Source organism: Meriones unguiculatus, chromosome 14 (assembly GCF_030254825.1).
Source record: "Meriones unguiculatus strain TT.TT164.6M chromosome 14, Bangor_MerUng_6.1, whole genome shotgun sequence".
Lineage (NCBI taxonomy): Eukaryota > Metazoa > Chordata > Mammalia > Rodentia > Muridae > Meriones > Meriones unguiculatus.
In genome coordinates this window covers 34,970,530-34,989,389 of record NC_083361.1, presented here as the reverse complement: position 1 = coordinate 34,989,389, position 18,860 = coordinate 34,970,530, and the positions used below count along the sequence as shown (strand labels likewise).

Sequence of the window (18,860 nt, the reverse complement as noted above, 5' to 3'; positions counted from 1 at the left end):
AGGAGGGAGTGTGCACTGTGCTGGGAGAAGGAGAGGCCATGAGCTCACAGCGGCAGCCCAGTCCCTGCCAGGCCTTCTGAGTCATGCTCCCCATTACCACAGTTTTTCCCCTCACAGCCGCCTGGTTCTGCGTGTGTGTGTGTGTGTGTGTGTGTGTGTACACCATCCGGCCCGAAGCCTTGACCGCTTGGTCTCTCAACCCTCCATACCTTTGTTCTGGGAACTGGTAAATTCAGACACTCCTTTCTCACATTAGGGACTGGAAACTTCCCATCCAGATTTACCACAGTGAGTATCAAATAGAGAGGGGTTCTTTAGTTTCTGTTCTTGCTCTAGGAAGTCCCTCCTAGTGTCTGACTGTAGGCCCTCTTGCTACTGCAGGATTCCCCCAAATCTATTCACTCACAGCTGTACTTTACTTCACTGGCTGGACTATAGGAGGAGGCAGGAGGGTGTGACCTCAGCCATGTCCCCCAGACACCCAGGCCTGACCCTTCCCAGAGCTGCCATCCCCATAAGCATCTCTGAGCACGTGGCCCTCTGGAGCCTGGCTGCCTGCCTCCCGCCAGTGTGGGTGTTTGCACTTGAACACCTCCCTTCTGCCTTCCCACCGCCACCCCTCCTCCAGCCTCAGCTGTGGCCAGCCCCCTCCCCCTCCTGTCCCCCGCTGCCTCCTTGCAGCCTCTTTCCCTCCTGGCAAAGCCCAGCCTGCTCCTAGCTGTCCAGGGCGCCTCAGCAGCTGCTTCCCTCCCTCCTTCCCTTCCTGGCTGCCTCCTCCTCCCCTCTCCTGCCCTCCTTCCCCTTTCACCCCATCCCCTGCCCTGAACTCTGCAAACATGAGGGTATTGGCCTGTCTCCTTGGTGAGTAATCCATTCCCTTGGTGGTGGTGGTGGTGGTGGTGGTGGGGTACCTTAAGGGCCTAGACCCTCACCTTTGACCCTTTAGCTTCTTCAAATTAGGGACTCAGACTTTAGGGAGCCTGCTCAGTCCCTGGTGCTCTGGGATATCCTGACATCTGGAGTATCCCTTTAATCCCTCAGGGACCCAGCCTTCTGCAGCAAGCCCTGCCTAGCAACCTAAATGACCTGTCCTTTGTTGCTCTGGCATTCACATGGTGGGGTTATCACTCCCACCATTTAATCTGGTCCCCAGCCCTGTCTTTAAGGGTCAGGCATCCGGCCCCCACCCACCCCAGGGACCTGTAACTTATCATAGCCTCCACCCAAAGTCCATTCCAGCAATGGGGTTTCTGACTCAGAGGTATGAGGAATCCATGTGAATGGATGCTTCTCTCTTAATTTAAGCTGGGAGCCTGCACTGGGTTTCCCTCCCCTTTAACTTACCTTTCACTCTGTCCCCTCCAACCCCCTTTGCAGCAATACTGGTGGGGATCCAGGCTATAGGTAAGAGCCCTGACTCTTCACTTCGCCACACCCAGCTTCAGGACTCCCCTCACTCTCCTGCTGGTTCTTGCTACCCTGATTCCACTCTGATTTTCCACACAGCCCTCAGCATCTCTGAGACATTCCTTTCATTGCACCCAGGAGTCTGGGTTCAGGGTCCAGCCTCCAGGGTAGCTGGCTTTCTGATGGTACCTTGCAAGACAGCCCCTTGCCCTTGGTGTTTACCCTAGCCCCCAGCCTACAGTACTCCTATCTGGAGTCACAGCTTTTCCTTCGTCCCTCAGAACGACTCCGCCTGGCTGATGGCCCTCATGGCTGTGCAGGACGCCTGGAGGTCTGGTACAGCGGGCGCTGGGGCACCGTGTGTGATGATGGATGGGACCTTCGGGATGCCGCAGTGGCCTGCCGTGTGTTGGGATGTGGAGGGGCATTGGCTGCCCCTGGGGGTGCCTTCTTTGGGGAGGGTACTGGGCCGGTGTGGCTCAGTGAGCTGGCCTGCCGGGGAAATGAGGGGCAGCTGGGTGTCTGTCCCCACCGGGGCTGGAAGGCCCATATCTGTTCTCATGAAGAAGATGCAGGCGTCGTTTGTGTAGGTAAGAATATTCAAACTGCTGTTATGATAATGGCCCCAGGACACCCCAAGTCTGTAGTTCCTGTAGATCTGAGCTGTCTAGAAGCTAAGAGGTGCCCAATTCCCAATCCCCTTAAGGCCAAGCACCTGCCCCCCAAGGACTCCCAGCTTACAGTCACTTATTTTTGAGCCCCCAGAAGATTCAGGCTTCCCAGGTATCAAGTGGCCTTTCTACTCTTGCCATCGTGGTCCTCCTAACTTTGGTCCTCTCCCATAGGTCAGCGTGCAGCTAACTCTAGAGAAGATTCAACATCCTTGTTGGAGGGGGACCCATGGCTGCCACTGTCTGTGGAGCTGAGCCCTAGCTCAGAGGAGCCCCCCATTACTCATGGTGAGCACAAAGAACTAGGCCTCCCATCCTGCACCCCAGGCCTTAGCTGTGTGCAGAGGTCATCATGCAGATGTTTCCCCATGAGTAGTCTTCTTTATCACTCAGGAATCCCCTATCACTTCAGATCCTCAGCAAGGGATCCCTACACAGTTGCCAAGCAGTCAGGAAGGGTGAGCAGCTCAGATCCTGACTTCCTGGTCACATGTTACTTTTCCAGCTCCCCACCAGGCAGCAAGTTTCCAGAATGGCCCCCGCAAGAAGAATCACCGGCCACCCAAGCAGGCCAAGTCCACCCGGGCCCCTGTACTAACAAATGGAGCTCCCCGCCAAGGTAAGTCTCCAAATCTAGGTGCTATGAGACCCTAGACCCGGCAAAACTGAGGATCCCAGACCTCTTCTTAGGCTGTGGCACTCCAAGGAAACCAGAGTTCAGTGTTCTCCCTTAGGATTCAGTCAGGGCTGGCCATCCCCTCTTCTTGATCTTTCCTCTATGAGATCCAGGGGTCCTGCCAATGGCAGTTCTCTTTTCTAAATAAGCTAGTCACCAGACAACCCTCAGTCCAGTGCTCTTCCTGGGCCTCAGTTTCCCCAGCTGACAAAACAAAAAGCTGCCCCCTCCAAGCTGACATTAGACTTCGCCTTTCTTCCCTGTGTATCTCCCCAGAGCGGCTGCGCCTGGTGTCAGGCCCTCATGGCTGTGCTGGCCGCCTGGAGGTCTGGCACGGTGGACGTTGGGGCACTGTGTGTGACGATGGATGGGATCTCCGAGATGCAGCAGTGGCCTGCCGCGAGCTGGGATGTGGGGGGCCACTGGCTGCCCCTGGAGGTGCCAGATTTGGACCTGGCGAGGGACCTGTGTGGATGGATGATGTGGGGTGTGGAGGAGGGGAGCAGGCCCTCCGGGACTGTCCCCGAAGCCCCTGGGGCCGCAGCAACTGTGACCACACTGAGGATGCAGGGCTAGTCTGTACTGGTATGTTGGGGCCGGCTGACCTCTCCCCTCTTCAGTTCTCACATCCCAGATACCTGCTTCCCCAGGAAGCAGGAAAAGGCCTGGCCTCGTGTCTGTCTCTCTACACATTCTCTGGAGAAATGGGAGAGGTGGGATTTAAGCCTGCTGAGCCTCAGGTTTCCTGAGCGAGCAATTAGGCTAGAAACTGGGACAGATCTGGGGCCCATGGAAGGGCACTTGAGGCTCCCTCCACATTCACTCTCCTCTTCCCTCCCTTCCATTCCTTTCCCTTTTCGCCCCCGCCCCTACTCTTGTTCCCTTTTGGCATAACTTAGTACCTCTGCACCTATCCTGATTTCTCATTGATCTAAATACCTGCTCACCTCTGGACTCCCATGGTGTTAATACAATCCTTGCAAACCCATTCTCTTTTCCCTTCTTGGCATAACTAAGCAGCTATTCATCCACCCTAACTTCTTGTCACCCTGTCCTCTGTCCTCCTGTACCCAGGTCCTGCACCCAGGCTGCGCCTTGCTGATGGCCCCCACGGCTGTGCTGGCCGGCTAGAGGTTTGGCATGGTGGCCGCTGGGGAACGGTGTGTGACGATGCTTGGGATCTTCGTGATGCTGCTGTGGCCTGCAGGGAGCTTGGCTGTGGGGGTGCACTGGCTGCCCCAGGTGGTGCCTTCTTTGGGGAGGGGGCTGGACCCATTGTCCTGGATGATCTCAGATGTCGGGGAAATGAGACAGCCTTGCGATTCTGCCCTGCGAGGCCCTGGGGCCAGCATGACTGTCACCATCGGGAGGATGCTGGGGCTGTGTGTGATGGTAAGGGCATGTGAGGGACATCAGTGAGGAGAGATGGGGTGGTGGGTGTATGATCACCTGGAATGGATGGGAAAGTAGTGTGGTCCCAGCTCACCCTTCCCTTCCTGTGTATATATATATTATATATTTATACATGTATGTATATATGTATGCATATTATATGTGTGTGTGTATATATATATATATATATTTTTTTTTTTTTTGAGACAGGGTTTCTGTGTAGCCTTGGCTGTGCTGGATTCACTTTGTAGACCAGGCTAGCCTTGAACTCACAGAGATCCACCTGCCTCTGCTTCCAGAGTGCTAGGATTAAAGGTGTGCACCACTGCACCTGGCCTGTCTTATATTCTTATGTGAAACCCTGGTCTAAGTTAACTAGGGGTGACTTTGTCTCCCTAAGGGGCATTGGATATTATCTGGTATTTGATGGCCACAATGGGGGAGCTACTTCCTTGCTCCTAGCAGAAGCCCATCTTGTCTGCTTAGGGGTGCCTCCCATTTTCTCTCTCATGTCCAAACTCCCTCCATTTCCTGCTCTCTCTACTATCTTCCTCCTATCCACTTCTCACTGTGGGCCAGGGATATGAAGCCTTGGGCTGCATCTGTGCACGAGGCAGCCCTGGAGGTGGTGCTAACGTCATCTTTTCTGGCCTAGGCATGCCTCTTGGTGATGTGCAGCCCACAGCCCCGGCAGTGGACAGCAACATTTCAACACCCAGGCTTCTCTCCACCTCAGTGGGCCAGACCCCAGGCCCAGCAGGCAGCTGGCCTCCTCCTGCTTCTCCTACTGCTCCTCCAGAGCCTGGGCCCGAAGCTGGTGAGTCCGTCCCTGCCCTGCCCTGGCTGTGAGACTGTCCTGTGAAACCTGCTTGCAAAAAGAAAGGTAGAAAAGAGGAGCCCTGGCCCCTACTCAGACCAGTGCTTGACTGAATGCTCCGATGACATCCTGAAATCCAGGGTTGTGTTTGCACAAGAGTCCCACCTTCTGAGGCTGTTCCAGAACTGGAGAGAAGGATGGGTATGGGAGTCCACCACCAAAAGCTGCTGGGTTCTCATGTCCTGTGGTGTGACTGGCACAGTGTACTCTGGCTTGCTCCAAATAACAGTTCAGTTGAAGAATTAATTTGATGAGGACATGATGAAGACTAGCTACCAAATGGCTCATTTGGTAAAGTGCTTGATTTATAAACATAAGGACCTGAGTTCAGATCTCCAGTGGCAACCAAACAAAACAATTGGGTGCAGCAGTGAACACCTCTAATCCCAGCCTTGGGAAGGGCGAGATGGGAGGATCCCTGGGGCTTGCCAGCCAGTCAGTCTAGCCAAATCAGTGAGCCCCAGGCCCAGTGAGAGACCCTGTCTTAAAGAAAAAGTTGGAGAATGTTGTCAACCTCTGGCTTCCATATGAATGCACACACACTCCTCGTGGACACACTCATATATTCATACAAACACAAGAAAGATGTGGGACCAGAAAGACGGTTCAGTGGCTCCCAAGTCTGACGACCTGGATTTGATCCCAAGGACTCCGGTTGTGGAAGGAGAGCACTAACTGTCACAAATTTTCATCTGACCTTTACATACATGTGCTGGCATATGTATGCCCTTGCACATGGACACACTCACAAGTAAATAAATAAATGTAATATTAAAAAAAACTCTAAAATAAATAATTCTTTGGTACAATGGGTGTGGTGGTGTGCTCCTGTAATCCCAGCCCTGGAGAGACTGAGGTAGGAGGATTATCAGATTGAGGCCAGCTTGGGCTGCACTGTGCATTCCAAAGTGCATGGCAAAGATCATCTTGTGTTTACCTGTCCATACGGCAAGGAGCACCTTTGAGTTACTGTGGATAGTATGGCCATTTACAGCAAGTGTGTGTTAACATACATTTTCATTTAAATAATTATTTCTATCTCTGTGTATGTATGCACATGTGTCATGTTACACATATGAAGGTCAGATAACTCTTTTTCTGCCTTGTGGGGGTCCTAGAGATCAAACTGTCAAGGTTGTCAGGTTGTGGCAGCAGGGGCCTTTGCCCCTGAGCCACCTTGCCACCCTCCTTTAATGTATGTTGGAAGTATCCTTCAGAGTGGAATTTCTATATGGAAATTCTATATTTAGCTTTCTGAGAAGCCGGCCAACTATGCTTGGCTGTGTGGCCAGTGAAAGAGAAACCTTGGTCAATACCTGCTGTCCGATTGAAGGGTGAATGAGGAAGACCATAGATAATGAATAGATGGGCATTTGGGGATGATGGTGGAAGGCAGGTAGATGAGGATTCAGAATGCTATATGAGCTCTTTGACCCTGACTCTTGGTTTCTTTATTTTTTTCTTCTAATCCAGGGTCCCCGCAGTTGCGCCTGGTGGCTGGACCCAGCAGGTGCTCTGGCCGGCTGGAGGTATGGCATGATGGACGATGGGGGACAGTTTGTGATGACAGCTGGGACATGAGAGACTCAGCTGTGGTCTGCCGAGAGCTGGGCTGCGGGGGACCTCGGCAACCAGACCCTGCCGCCGGCCGCTTCGGCTGGGGTGCAGGCCCCATCTGGCTGGATGATGTAGGTTGTGTGGGGACCGAGGCTTCACTGTCAGAATGCCCTGCTGCTTCCTGGGGGAAACACAATTGTGCCCACAATGAAGATGTCGGGGTCACCTGCACTGGTAAGGACTCACTAGCTATCTGTTGGCTCTAGGAGGGCTTCCTGGAGGAAGGAATGGAGACTACGGGTGGCATTAACTTGACTGAGTACTTATTAAGCCCCAGCCCTTTAGTGGGTATTTTTGCTTCATTCAAATTGCCTATGTCTAGCCAAAGTGAGGGCTACTTAAAAGTCAAGCCTAGCAGTGCATGCTCCCCATTTAAAGGGATCTGGCCTCCAACTGGACACTGAGCTCTAGAAGCTGGGTCCTCAGAGTGGAATGAACATAGTGTGAGTCTGAGAAGCTCATGACTCATGGAGAGAAGGAGGAACATAAGCTCTGCAGACCAGAGTGACAAGACATGAAAGAAAAGCCAGGGGCAATGGTGCATGACTGTAATACCAGAACTTGGAAGGCTGAGGCAGGAGGATTCTTATAAGTTTTTAAGGCTAGCCAGGGCTATAGAAACCTTGTCATAATCACACACACACACACACACACACACACATACACACACACACACACAAACACACACACACACACGAAGGGGCTAAGTGGTTAATAACATTGGTTGCATTTGTAGAAGACCCAGGATTCCCAGCACCCACATGGCAGCTCTTTAACTCTAATTTGGGGGGTTGGGATTAGGCAGGAACTCCAGTTCTGGGATGGGGAATCTGATGCCATCTTCTGGTCTTCACAGGTAATAAACACACATGGTACACAGACATGCATGTAGGCAAAATACATCAAATACAAATAAATCTTTAGGGGGAAAAAGAGTCAGGAAGACCTATAACCTCAACTACTCAAGATGATGTAGGATGATCACAGGTTCAAGGCCTGCCTGGGCAACTTAGTTAGCCCCTGTCTCAAAGAGTACAAATATAAGCAGGTGTTAGGTAAGAAGAGCTGAAGCCTTTAGGGCAGCAGTTCTCAGCCTGTGACCTTTTCACAGAGGTCACTTAAGACATGGGAAATATCAGATATTTAAACTATGACTCACAACAGTAGCAAAATTATAGTAATGAAGTAGCAACAAAAATAAATCTATGGTTGGGGCCACCACAGTAGGAGGAACTGTATTAAAGGTGCACACATTAGGAAGGTTGAGAACCGCTTACTGCCTTAGGGTGTGTGCCGGGAGTGGAATACCTGTCATGAGCAGCTCTGTTCCTTGCCTTAAAAAAAAGAGTTATTTTATTATTTTTAACCATGGTGTGTGTTTGTCTGAGTGTAGGTTTGTACACGGTGCCATGCCCTGCAAGGCCAGAGCCATCATGTGCGTCTGGGGTTGTGAGCCGCCTGATGTGGGTGCTGGGAACAGAACTCAGATCCTCCACAGGAGCAGGACACACTCATCCCCACGGAGCTGCTTCTCCAGCCCCTAGTTCCAGCTTTTTGTGGTATCTCTATGCTCCCACAGATAGCGAATAAGAACTCTGTTTCCCCCACGTCCTCATCAGTACTTGCTGTCTTTTGTTTTCCTGAGGATGGTCATTCTGACTGGGATGAGATGGGCTCTCAAAGTAGTTGTAATTTGTATACTGGATTGTAATGACAGTCCTGGTCCAATGGTAACACGGATGGCTTTTGATGTAACTAAATGGGTCACATAACAAAACTCAAAGTTATGAAACTGGAAAAGAGGCTGATAAGGAGAGAAGGTGATGCTAAGGATAAGAGAGAGGTAAGAGAGAGCAATGCATTATATACATGCTTGCAATTGTCAGAGAACAAACATGCTTAATATAGATTGCTTTTATTTGTTTGTTTTTATGTGTATGGGTAATTGCCTGCAAGCACATGTGTGCTCCACATGTGTGCCTGGAGCCCTCAGAGGCTGGGAGAAGGCATCAAAGTTCCTGAGACTGGAGTTATAGGCAGTTGTGAGCTGCTATGTAGGTACTAAGAATCAAATCTAGATCCTCTGGAAGAGCAGCATGTACTCTTTTGAGCCATCGATCCAGCTCAACAAACTTTTTTTTTTTTTTTTTTTGTAATGAAAAGAAGGTTGAGGATGTGTGTAGAATACATGACTCCACCATCATGATTTCTATATTTTCTCTTTACTCCCTTCCGGCCTCCTAGGCACCCCTGGCCTGGATACTCTCTCAGACCCCTTCAGTTGGAGCTGGCTCCCTGGGCTGGATGGAGATCAAGATGCCTGGCCCCCAGGGGAGCTGGCCACCAAGCCGTCTGCCAGCCTCACCTCCAGTGTGCTAGTGAGAACCACAAAGGCTCCAGGGAAAGTGCCCAAAAGTACTAAGAAGTGGGTGACCAAAAATGCAAAGAGACCAACCACTCAGCCTCCTGGGATGCCAACCACTAAACGCTCCAGGGTCCCAGGCACCCCAACACCACTAACTCTAACCCCACGTACCTCTGAATTACCACAGAGACTGACTGCTGAGGCTCCTCTCAGACAGACCTCACAGACCACTGTAAAGCTGACCTCTAGGAGCCCTTGGGAGTGGACCTCAGAGACTGTGTCATCACTCTCCACTCAAGGTCCCCAAGAAGTGACTGCTGAGGCCACCATCACACAAATCCCTCAGGCCTCCTTGGAGCCATCTGGTGAGAACCCAGAAGGTTCTCTGGAATCATCCCAAGTTCCAGCCTCCTACCCAGCTGCTGGAGTCCCTGTGCCATCAGGTGAATGGTAGAGGGTAAAAAGGGTGTGGACAGCAGTGAGGCTGCCCCCTTACCTCCTAACCAAAGGGCCTCCTGACCCGTAGGTCCCTTCCGGGTTCGTCTGGCCGATGGGCCCAACAGGTGTGCTGGCCGGCTCGAGGTGTGGCATGCTGGATTCTGGGGCACAGTCTGTGATGACAGCTGGGACCTTCGAGATGCCACCGTGGCCTGCTGGGAACTGGGCTGCGGAAAGGTCCGGCCCCGAGTAGGCAAAACCCACTATGGCCCTGGGACCGGGCCCATCTGGTTAGATGACATGGGCTGCAAGGGAAGCGAGACCTCACTGAGCGACTGCCCCTCAGGGACATGGGGGAAGCACAACTGTGACCATGAAGAAGATGTGGTGCTTACCTGCACTGGTACCAGGGAACAGCATGGGAGGTTGATGGGATAGAGTTAGAGTGGGACAGAATGACAGTGTCAGCTAAGAAACTGGCCAGAGGGGGGTGAGGACATTAAAGGGTTACTGAAGGGGGCTCTAGAAAGGAAGGGGAGCACAGTGACAAGGATCTCAGCTACTGGGAAGGAACTGATATCTCTCCCCAGGCTACACAGATGATGATGATTATCCCTCCTGGACCTGGGACCCTACTTCAGGAGAGGACCTGATCAAAGGGACCACTATGGTAGCACGGCCTGGATATGCTCTTTCCCGGGCTACCACTAGGAACCCTGAAGTTCTCTCTCCAGCAACACAGAGCCTTCCAGAAACAGGTGAGGGGCTTGCCCAGGTATGTGTGTGGATGTGTGGATGCGTATGCCACGGCATGTGTGTTGAGGTCAGAGGATAACTTATGGAACACTTCCTTCACCTAGTGGGTCCCAGGAACCAAACTCAAGTTGTTATACTTGGCAGCAAGCACCTTTGCCTGCTGAGTCATGTTGGCCACCCTGTTTATTTTTTTTTGTGTGTGTGTGATGACATATCATGTATCTCAGATTGGCCTTGAACTTGTTATGTAGCTGAGGTTTGCCTTGAACTTGTCTTCCCCTCCCCAGTGTTGGCGTTACAGATGTGTGCCACTATGGTCAAGTTGGCCTAGGCTCCAGGCTATTCTAACTGTGTTCCATCCTTGGGCTTGACAGTATTAATTTTCTGTAGAGTAGAATGGGACAGCATGTGGCTTGGCGGTCGGAGGGCATTAGCAAGTCCTGAGCCTACCAAAGAGAGCAGGCAGTGCTGTGACACACCAGGCTGAGCCTCTATCCAGAACATCTGTGGGAATGTCCCAGCAGTGCCCTCAGCTCAGGGTCAGCACATGGAGCTTCAGTAAGCACATGGCTCTATCCCGGCTACCAGGAAGGTGAGGGGCGTTTTACCCAGCGTGGCAGTCTGTAGCTCAGAAGGCAGGGCCCCCCTGGGCCACAGGCTTGAACTCCTGCCCTTCCCAGTGCTGCCCAGCAGGGTCAGTGTCTTACACTGCAGCTCTCTGTCCTTCTACTACGTCATGGCTTCTGTTGGACTGTTTTCTGTGTCATCTCTGCTGCCAACCCGGGAATCTCTACGCAGCCTGGGCCCTGAGCAGCCACCCTGTGTGTTCTCTTGGCTCTCTTCCTCATAGGTACTTCCTGTGCTGCCCATGGATGCACCTCTCTCCTGCACACACTGTGGCCCACATCCTCTTCCTTATCAACCTTTTGACTTTATCATCTACATTTGTTTTTTGTTTTTTGTTTTTTGTTTTTTTTTTAACTCCATTTTTTTTTTCCCTTCTGGTGTCTTTCTCCCATTGGATTCATTTTCACTCTCTCCTCCTCTTCCTCATCCCCTGGTTTTCCCCTATCCAGTGTTCTTTCGAAGTTTTCTTTGAAAATTCTATATTCCTTCTACTCCTTTTAAGTTTTTTAAGTTATTATTTTATGTGTGTGGGTGTTTTGTCTGTGCACCATGTACATACAGCTCCCACAGGCCAGAACAGGCCAACAGAGCCCCTGGAACTGCAGTGACAGACAGTTGTAAGCTTCCTTGAGGGTGCTGGGAATTGATCCTGGGTCTTCTGGGAGAACAGCCAGTGCTCTTAACCTCTGAGCCATCTTTGCAACCCCAGTGTCTTCCTTTCAATTCACATCTAACCCTATTTTTCACTAGTTTGTTTTCCCTTTCTTCTTTTTCTTTTGTTGGACCAGCTGGCCAAGGATTCCCGGGCTCCCTGACTTCAGCTCCCTCACCCAGGGATCGCTGGCATGGCCCACCTTGCTCTGCGCTCACTTTATTTCATGTCACCTCCTCTCCTCTTGCCTTCCTGGGTTTTCCCCTTCATTGTCCTCCTCACACCCTCAGCTTTTATCTCTTGCCTTCTGTAGCTTTCTCCTTTTTCTTTCTTATCTCTTTGTTTCATTAATTATGTGTCTATGTGCATGTTTGTGTATGTTTATGCCCATGGGCGACAGTGTGTGTGTGTGTGTGTGTGTGTGTGTGTGTGTGTGTGTTAAGTCAGAGGGCAACTGGGAGGGGTCAGCCCTCTCCTCATCTCCTACCATGTGGGTTCTAGGTATATACCACAATTGTCAGGCTTGGTGGCACGCCACTTTACCTCCTGAGCCATCTCATCTGCCCACCTCTAGCTGCATGTCCTCTGTCTCTCTTTTTCCCTCCCTTCTTTCTCTAACTCTCTCCTCCTTTCTTTTCCTCTTTATTACTCTTCTCCTCCCACCTTTTTGATATGGCCTTCTATAGCCCAGGCTAGAATTTACTATGTAGCTGAGGCTGGCCTTGAGTCTCTGTCTTCATCCCCAAAATGATGGGATTACAGGCACAGGGTACCACACATACCCTAACTTCTTTTTTGTCAGTATTAACCAAATAAACACACCTTCTGTTTATTTTCTTCCACTAGCCTCCATCCTTTCTTTCTCTCTCTCTCCTTGTGTCTCATGGCCCTCACTTCAGTGAGAGGGCTGACCCTATTTCTGCCCTGCCCCCTACCTTTTGTACCATTGTTTCTTTGTCTTCTCCCTCATTACATTCTCTCCTCACTCTCTCCTTGTGTCTTCCTACCTGTTACTGCTGGAAGGATCAGCCTGCATCCTCTCTGGAGCCCAGCATGCACAGTCAAGCCTGGCTGGGTAGGTACCTGTGCTTCATTACATCACAGGGGTGCTGCACATTTTGATTGGGCACCAGGATCCAGCCTTGCCTCCACAGAGTTGAGCAAGGGAGCAGTCTCAGACTTAGACCTGAGAGAGTCTCAAGCTGGTATGAGGGTTAATCATTCCGATGCTGGAACCAGAAATGATCCCCTAGAGACCCTACTCCTTGTTCTGGTGAAGCCAGAGTTGTAGAACCTTTGTTCTGCGCAAGCAGGGTGGCTTCTCTTTTGGAAGCCGCCCCCCCCCCCCCCGCACCCCTGAGGTGGACTCGATCACATGGCTAGGTACCGGCCACTGCAGAGACCCCTAGTCCCTGAGGCAAGGGGATCCTTTTCAGGGAAAAATAAATGCAGGATTACAAACTGTGCAAGCAAACTCTTGGGACAGTTACATGTAACAGGGCTTAAGGAGAAGGTATAGGGTGTATGACAAGAATGGGACTTTGTTTTCAAAAGTTTATGTGTGTCTTATGTATGTATGTGTGGTGCGTAAGTATGTATGTGTGTATGTAAGTGTATGGTATGTATATAAGTATAAATGTATGTATGTGTATGCTTGTGTATGTCCCTGCAATGTATGAAGGCCAGAGGACAGTTCTGCATCCTTCCCCAGGCACTATCTAAATTTTATTTTTATGAGACAGGATGTCTCAGTGGCCTGGATTTCACCAGTGAGGCTAGGCTGGTGGCCTGTAACCTGGGACCCTCCTGTCTCTGCCTCCCCAGCACTGGGATTACAAGAGGAGCCAGTATACCCAGCTGTTCATTTTCTTTAGACGTGCGCTGTGGGGCTCACACTTCATTCCGTGTGCTTGTAAAGCAAGTGCTTTGACAATTGAGCTAGATATCTCTAGATAGTGTTTGTTCTTGAGACGGTAGCCTAAGCTGGCTTGGAAACCACTGTGTAGTCCAAGCCCTGAACTCTCAGTGTAGGATTACAGGCATGCACCATGGTGTTAACCTAATGTCATGCCTTTCGCTCATAGGATTGGGGCGATATGTGTTGTCATTCAAAGCACAAACCTGGGGCCTGGCTCACTCAGTCCACTCCAGGCTAGACTCCACCAGGACTGAAGTGAGTAGTGCGACCCATGTCCCAATCCAATGTACAGAATGCTGTGGAATCCCCTAGAGCAGAAAGCACTGATGTAGAGGGCTTTACTAAAGCAGCCCATGGGTTCAGGATCCCAGCATTGAAATGATTATTTATAGCAGAGGAATCAAGAAAAGCCTCATGGACGTGTGATATTGTCACCAGCAGAGGAGAGCAGGAAGGAAGTGGGTTTTGAATGAATTCGCTGTGCGCCATGGCACACGTGTGGAGGTCAGAGGACAGCTTCTGTGAGTTGCGTTTCTACTTCCACCGTGCGGGTTTTGGGAATCCAGCTCAGGTTATCAGGATATGGGGTGAGCCCCTTTACCATTGAGCGGCTTCACCGGCCCCAGGAAGGGAATTTTCAAAGGACCAAAGGCCTTTGGAAGAAAACTTGAATAGTCACAGGGCTAGGAATTTTTTTTTTAGGATTTATTTTATGCTTTGCACTTGGTGGCACACGCCTTTAATCCCAGCACTACAGAGGCAGAGGCAGGTGGATCTCTCTGAGTTTGAAGGTAATTTGGTCAAATAGCAAGTTTCAGAGTAACCAGAGCTACATACAGACACACACACACACACACACACACACACACACACTCACACACAGGTAAATGCAGTGCTCAGCCAGACCAGAAAAGGACTTCAGATCTGAAGCTGGAGTTACAGGCAGTTGTGAGCCACCTGAAGTGTATGTATATTGGGAACCCAGTAGATGTTCGGAACCACTAAGCCATCTCTCCCACCCCAGCAAGGGTAAGCTTTAATCTCTAAGAAGTACCCACATGGATCTTTCCGGCTGTTAGAGGATCACCACAGAGCTAGTGGCTTAAACAGCACACACTCTTTTTTTTTTTTTTTTTTTTTAATCTTCTTTTGGCCAGAGTGCACGGATCATGCAAATCTAAGGTCAGGGCACTGGCAGGGCTGGTTCCTGTGGGAGAATCTGCCCTCTTGGCTTGTCCCACTACAGCCCCTTTCTTCTTGAAAGCCAGCAGTGTCACCTTCTCCACTCTTAGCTATGTCTTATTCCCTCACTTCAGCCTGGAGAGGTTTCTGTATTCTAAGTATTTCTATGATTTGGGAATTTGTTTTTTTTTCTTTTTATTATTTATATTTATCCATTTTTTAACATTTATTTGTGTGTATGTGCACGTGTGTGTGTGTGTGTGTGTGTTAGAGTTCAAAGGAAAAAAATAAACTATTTGGGACAGCATGATAGTCCAATAGGTAAGGATGCTTGCTGACAAACCTGATAGCCGCAGTTCAGTCCTTGGAACACACCTAAGGGAGAGAACCAACCCCTGAAAGTTGTCCTCTGACATCCACACATGTGCTGTGGCATGCATGTGCATTCACATATGCACAAATAAATCAATAAAATTAATTTAAAATGTCAAGGGATCTCGGAATTCAAGGGCAGCCTTAGCCAAAGCCAGTCTGGGCTACCTGAGACCCTGTTTCAAAAAATACAGATGTTGAGCTAGGTGTGGTGGTGCATGCATATCTTTAGTCCTAGCACTTGGGAGGCAGGCAGATCTGTCTGAGTTCAAGACCAGCCTGGTCTACAGAGTTCCAGGACAGCCAGGGCTGTTACACAGAGAAACCCTATCTCAAAAACCCAACAAAACAGATGTTCCAATGGATGCATTGCATATGTTTACATTATGAGATACCTTCTTCAGTTTCTGCTTTTAGTAGAGAGCATCCAGACTGGTGGCCACAGTGACATCGGTTGTAGAGAAGGCTGAGTGATGGATGGGTTTAATGAGCCAGTGGGACGAAGGTAGAAGAAAAGACTCACCTCTGTTCTTTACACATCTGCAGATGACTGGGGTAGTTATGAGGTCCCCTGGACATGGGATACACCTGCAGGAAGGGGCCTGTCCAAAGGGACCCCCACCACAACCAAACCTGGACCCACAGTTGCCACTAGCACCAGCAAGAGACCAAGCCATCCCTTTCCAGCTCCAAGGCCACGTGTAGACACAGGTGAGGCATGGGTAAAGCAGAAGCCTGGGGAGTATTTGTTGTGGGGTGTAGAGATGGGCTCCAGGTTCCCAGGGGTAACCCAACAGAGGGATGGCCTCAAACTCATAGAGGTCCATCTGTATCTGCCTCCTGAGTGCTGAGATTAAAGACGTGCACTGACTAGCTCACTTCTTATTCGGTCCAGAACCCCAACCCATGGGATAGTTACTGTGGTTCTTCCCTCCTCAGTAACATCTCCCTGGAAACACCTACACAGACATGTCCAGAGTTGTGTCCTCTAGATAATTCCAAACCCAGTCAAGTTGACAGTGAAGAGCCTCTCTTTGGGGGTTTCCTAGGATTCTTCTCGTGTTTCTATGTCCCAGAGTCTGTCCACTTTTCTAGTCCTGGGATTCATGCTCGTGCTCTCCATTACCCTCCAGAATTCCTCTGCACTTGTTCTATTCATGTATCTTACCCCAGAGACCACCAGGTGGCAGCAGGAACCTCACAAGAGGAGGGGGGCACTAGGGCCTGGTGAAGTCTGCCGGGTGACCCATGATATCATGAAGATCTTTGCCTTCCCATTGGTCATCTCCTCAAGGGGTGTTGCAGGACATGGTGGGTAGGTCACACTGACCTCAGACTGATCTGGCCCCCTCTCATCCTCCTCCAGGTTTCCCAAGAAAGCCAAAATTTGAGCGCTGGCTGCTGCAACCCACCCCAGAGGGGACAGCATCCAGCACCTCATCTCCAGCTTTCTCCACCTCACCAGAGCCTTCTGACTCACAGATGACCTTTGGCTCCTGGGCACAGCCCATCCCTGATTTGCCTTCAAAACAGGAGGGGACTACTGGCGCTCCCAAAACATCTTCACTCACTCCAGGACTTTCTTCCCTGACAACCTCTGACTTTGCCATGTTCACTCCTGATGCCAGTTTGCTTCCAACTAGTACCCCAGAGCATTCACACAGACCAACATCCACCTCCCCTAAAGGGCTAACCCCTGACTCCTCTGTGTTATCAGAAGTGACCACTGGCCTTCCCCCTACCTCAGAGCCGATCCCAGGATCTGAAACAATCGCAGGCTTGGGCACAACACACAAAATAGTCCCAGAGAGTTCTGGATCCTCAGATTCCCCCATGAACCCCAGAACCCCCACACAGCCATTCACAGCCTCTCAACTCAGTAGTAGCCCTCATGCTACCACCCCCTCTCACCCCATCACCACCCCTCGCCCCACCATCAACTCTCAACTCACCATAACTTCTCACCCCACCATGGCCCCTCAGCCTACCACAAACCCTGAGCGTCCCAAGACCCCTCATCCCACCACAACTCCTGAACCTCCCACCAACACTCACCCTTCTTCAACCCGTGCCACCCCTACAAAGTCCCTTCGATCCTCTCTGGAGACAGAATTTCCCTCTCCCACGGCACAGCCAAGGGTCAAGCCTAGCCTACAACCGGAGCTCAGCTTTGTGGGAGTCCTTCCCCAAACCACACCCCAGATGCAGGACCTGGAGCCCTCCCTAGCCTCAGAGTATGACTCCTCCAGGCTTTCTCCAGCCATAAGCATAGACCCACTATCCACTGAGGTCTTCAAGCCACCCAGCAGCCAGACCGTACACTCAGCTTCTTACACCCACTCAGACCTTACACCTGTTGCCACCTCTGATCTTCACCTCTCCTCTGTTGCCCACGCATCAGACCAACCTCCCCCTGAACACCTCACTCAAGGGCCAACCCCTAATCACAAGCCAGGTCCCCTTGGGCCATGCGTGTCCCCAGTTCCACCTGTAAGGGTCATGGCTTGTGAGCCACCTGCCTTGGTGGAGCTGGTGGCTGCTGTGAGGGAGGTGGGTGACCAGCTACGGAGGCTGACTCTGGTCCTGGAGCAGGACCGGCAGGAGCGCCATGTCCTGAGGCTGGGCCTGGTCCAGTTGGCAGAGGCTGCCCAGGGCTTGGGGAAGCTGAGTGAGACTGTAAAGAGGGTAGCAGATGTGGCCTGGCCCCCTAGCACACCTGTGCCCACCACTACTGCCACAGAGGAGGAGGAGAGGCCCCTGAGGGGAGATGTGTAACCCATTCTGAAATTTGGCGTGCTTAAGATACTCTCAAACAAAAGAAATCGATATCTGTAATCAGAGTGCAGGTGTTGTTACTGCGGAAGCAGGGGGACCCTAGAGGGACAGAATCACAAAGGTGAGGAGGAAGTTAATCCTAACTGTCCATACCGCATATGATGCAGTGGTGCTGAGGGTGAGGATGTTGAACATGAAGGCAGGAATGGTATTGCCTGTTGATGGTGATGGTAACGACGGGGTGATGGTGGTGTCGGTAGTGGTAACAGAGTGACACGATGGTGCTTTTGATGGTGGTCCTGGCGATGATGGTATTGGTGATGATCATGATAAGGTCATGAGATCATAGCGTTGATGGTGATCGTGTGAATAGGGATAATAGTGGGATCATGAGAAGATGGTGCTTTTGGTGATGGTCATAATGAGGCAATGGTGATTTATGGTCATGGTGATGATTGTGGGAATGGGATGATGGTGAAGGTGATGTGCTGTTAGTGGCAATGAGTGTGATGACAAAGATGGAGTGGTGGTGTTGATTGTATAATGGTGAAGATGGTGACTGTGTGTTGATGGTGATGATGGTGTTGTGAAGGTTGTAATAATGGTGATGATGGTGAAGGTAATTATGTGGTGACTGTGGGAATGGTGTTGATAACGGTGATGATGAGACTCATGATGGTGGTGGTGATGGTGAAGGTGATAATGGTGATTACGAAGTGTTAATGATGAAGGCAGTGAGTGGAATGACAGTAGTAATAGGGTGATGGTGGTGATGGCAAATGAAGAAGAGGTGATGGTGGTAATAGTGGACACTGAGGTGTTGGCAATGCTGGTGATAATGTTGATCATGCTACTGGTGATCATGTGACAGTCCTGACTGTCCGTGCGATGAGTCCCTGTGGGCAGGAAGCTGTCTTAGCCATGGTGTGCCCAGCTTTAAGGACAAAGCGCACCGTCCATAAGTACTGATGGGTGGGATAGCGTCACTGTCACAGGGGCTAGCACTTACGGAGGGCATCTGTGGCAGACTGTTTGCAGTGGCTCTCACCCGTCCTGACGCTGCAACCCTTTAATACAGCTCCTCATGTTGTGGCCACCCCCCAACGTAGCTACTTCATTTCAACTTCATAACTGT

General features: G+C 50.8%; 1 protein-coding gene across 6 annotated transcripts; it reads left to right on the top strand.

The window, feature by feature from the left end:
- The first annotated feature begins 39 nt into the window (after positions 1–39).
- Ssc5d (scavenger receptor cysteine rich family member with 5 domains) lies at positions 40–17,790 on the top strand. 6 transcript variants are annotated; one of them, XM_060367118.1, is made up of 15 exons: positions 40–288; positions 382–861; positions 1,378–1,404; positions 1,689–1,997; positions 2,253–2,366; positions 2,584–2,697; positions 3,031–3,339; positions 3,829–4,146; positions 4,802–4,963; positions 6,497–6,814; positions 8,885–9,448; positions 9,532–9,846; positions 10,034–10,201; positions 15,497–15,661; positions 16,317–17,790. In XM_060367118.1, the coding sequence occupies exons 2-15, from the start codon at positions 837–839 to the stop codon at positions 17,723–17,725; spliced, it is 4,317 nt and encodes a 1,438-aa protein (XP_060223101.1). In that variant the 5' UTR covers positions 40–288; positions 382–836; the 3' UTR covers positions 17,726–17,790. The 6 variants fall into 6 exon arrangements, with proteins under 6 accessions (XP_060223101.1, XP_021488668.2, XP_060223104.1 ...); XM_021632993.2 differs by having other exon boundaries at positions 40–861; XM_060367121.1 differs by lacking the exon at positions 16,317–17,790 and adding an exon at positions 12,502–12,553 and having other exon boundaries at positions 40–861; positions 15,497–15,634.
- Positions 17,791–18,860: the final 1,070 nt, after the last annotated feature.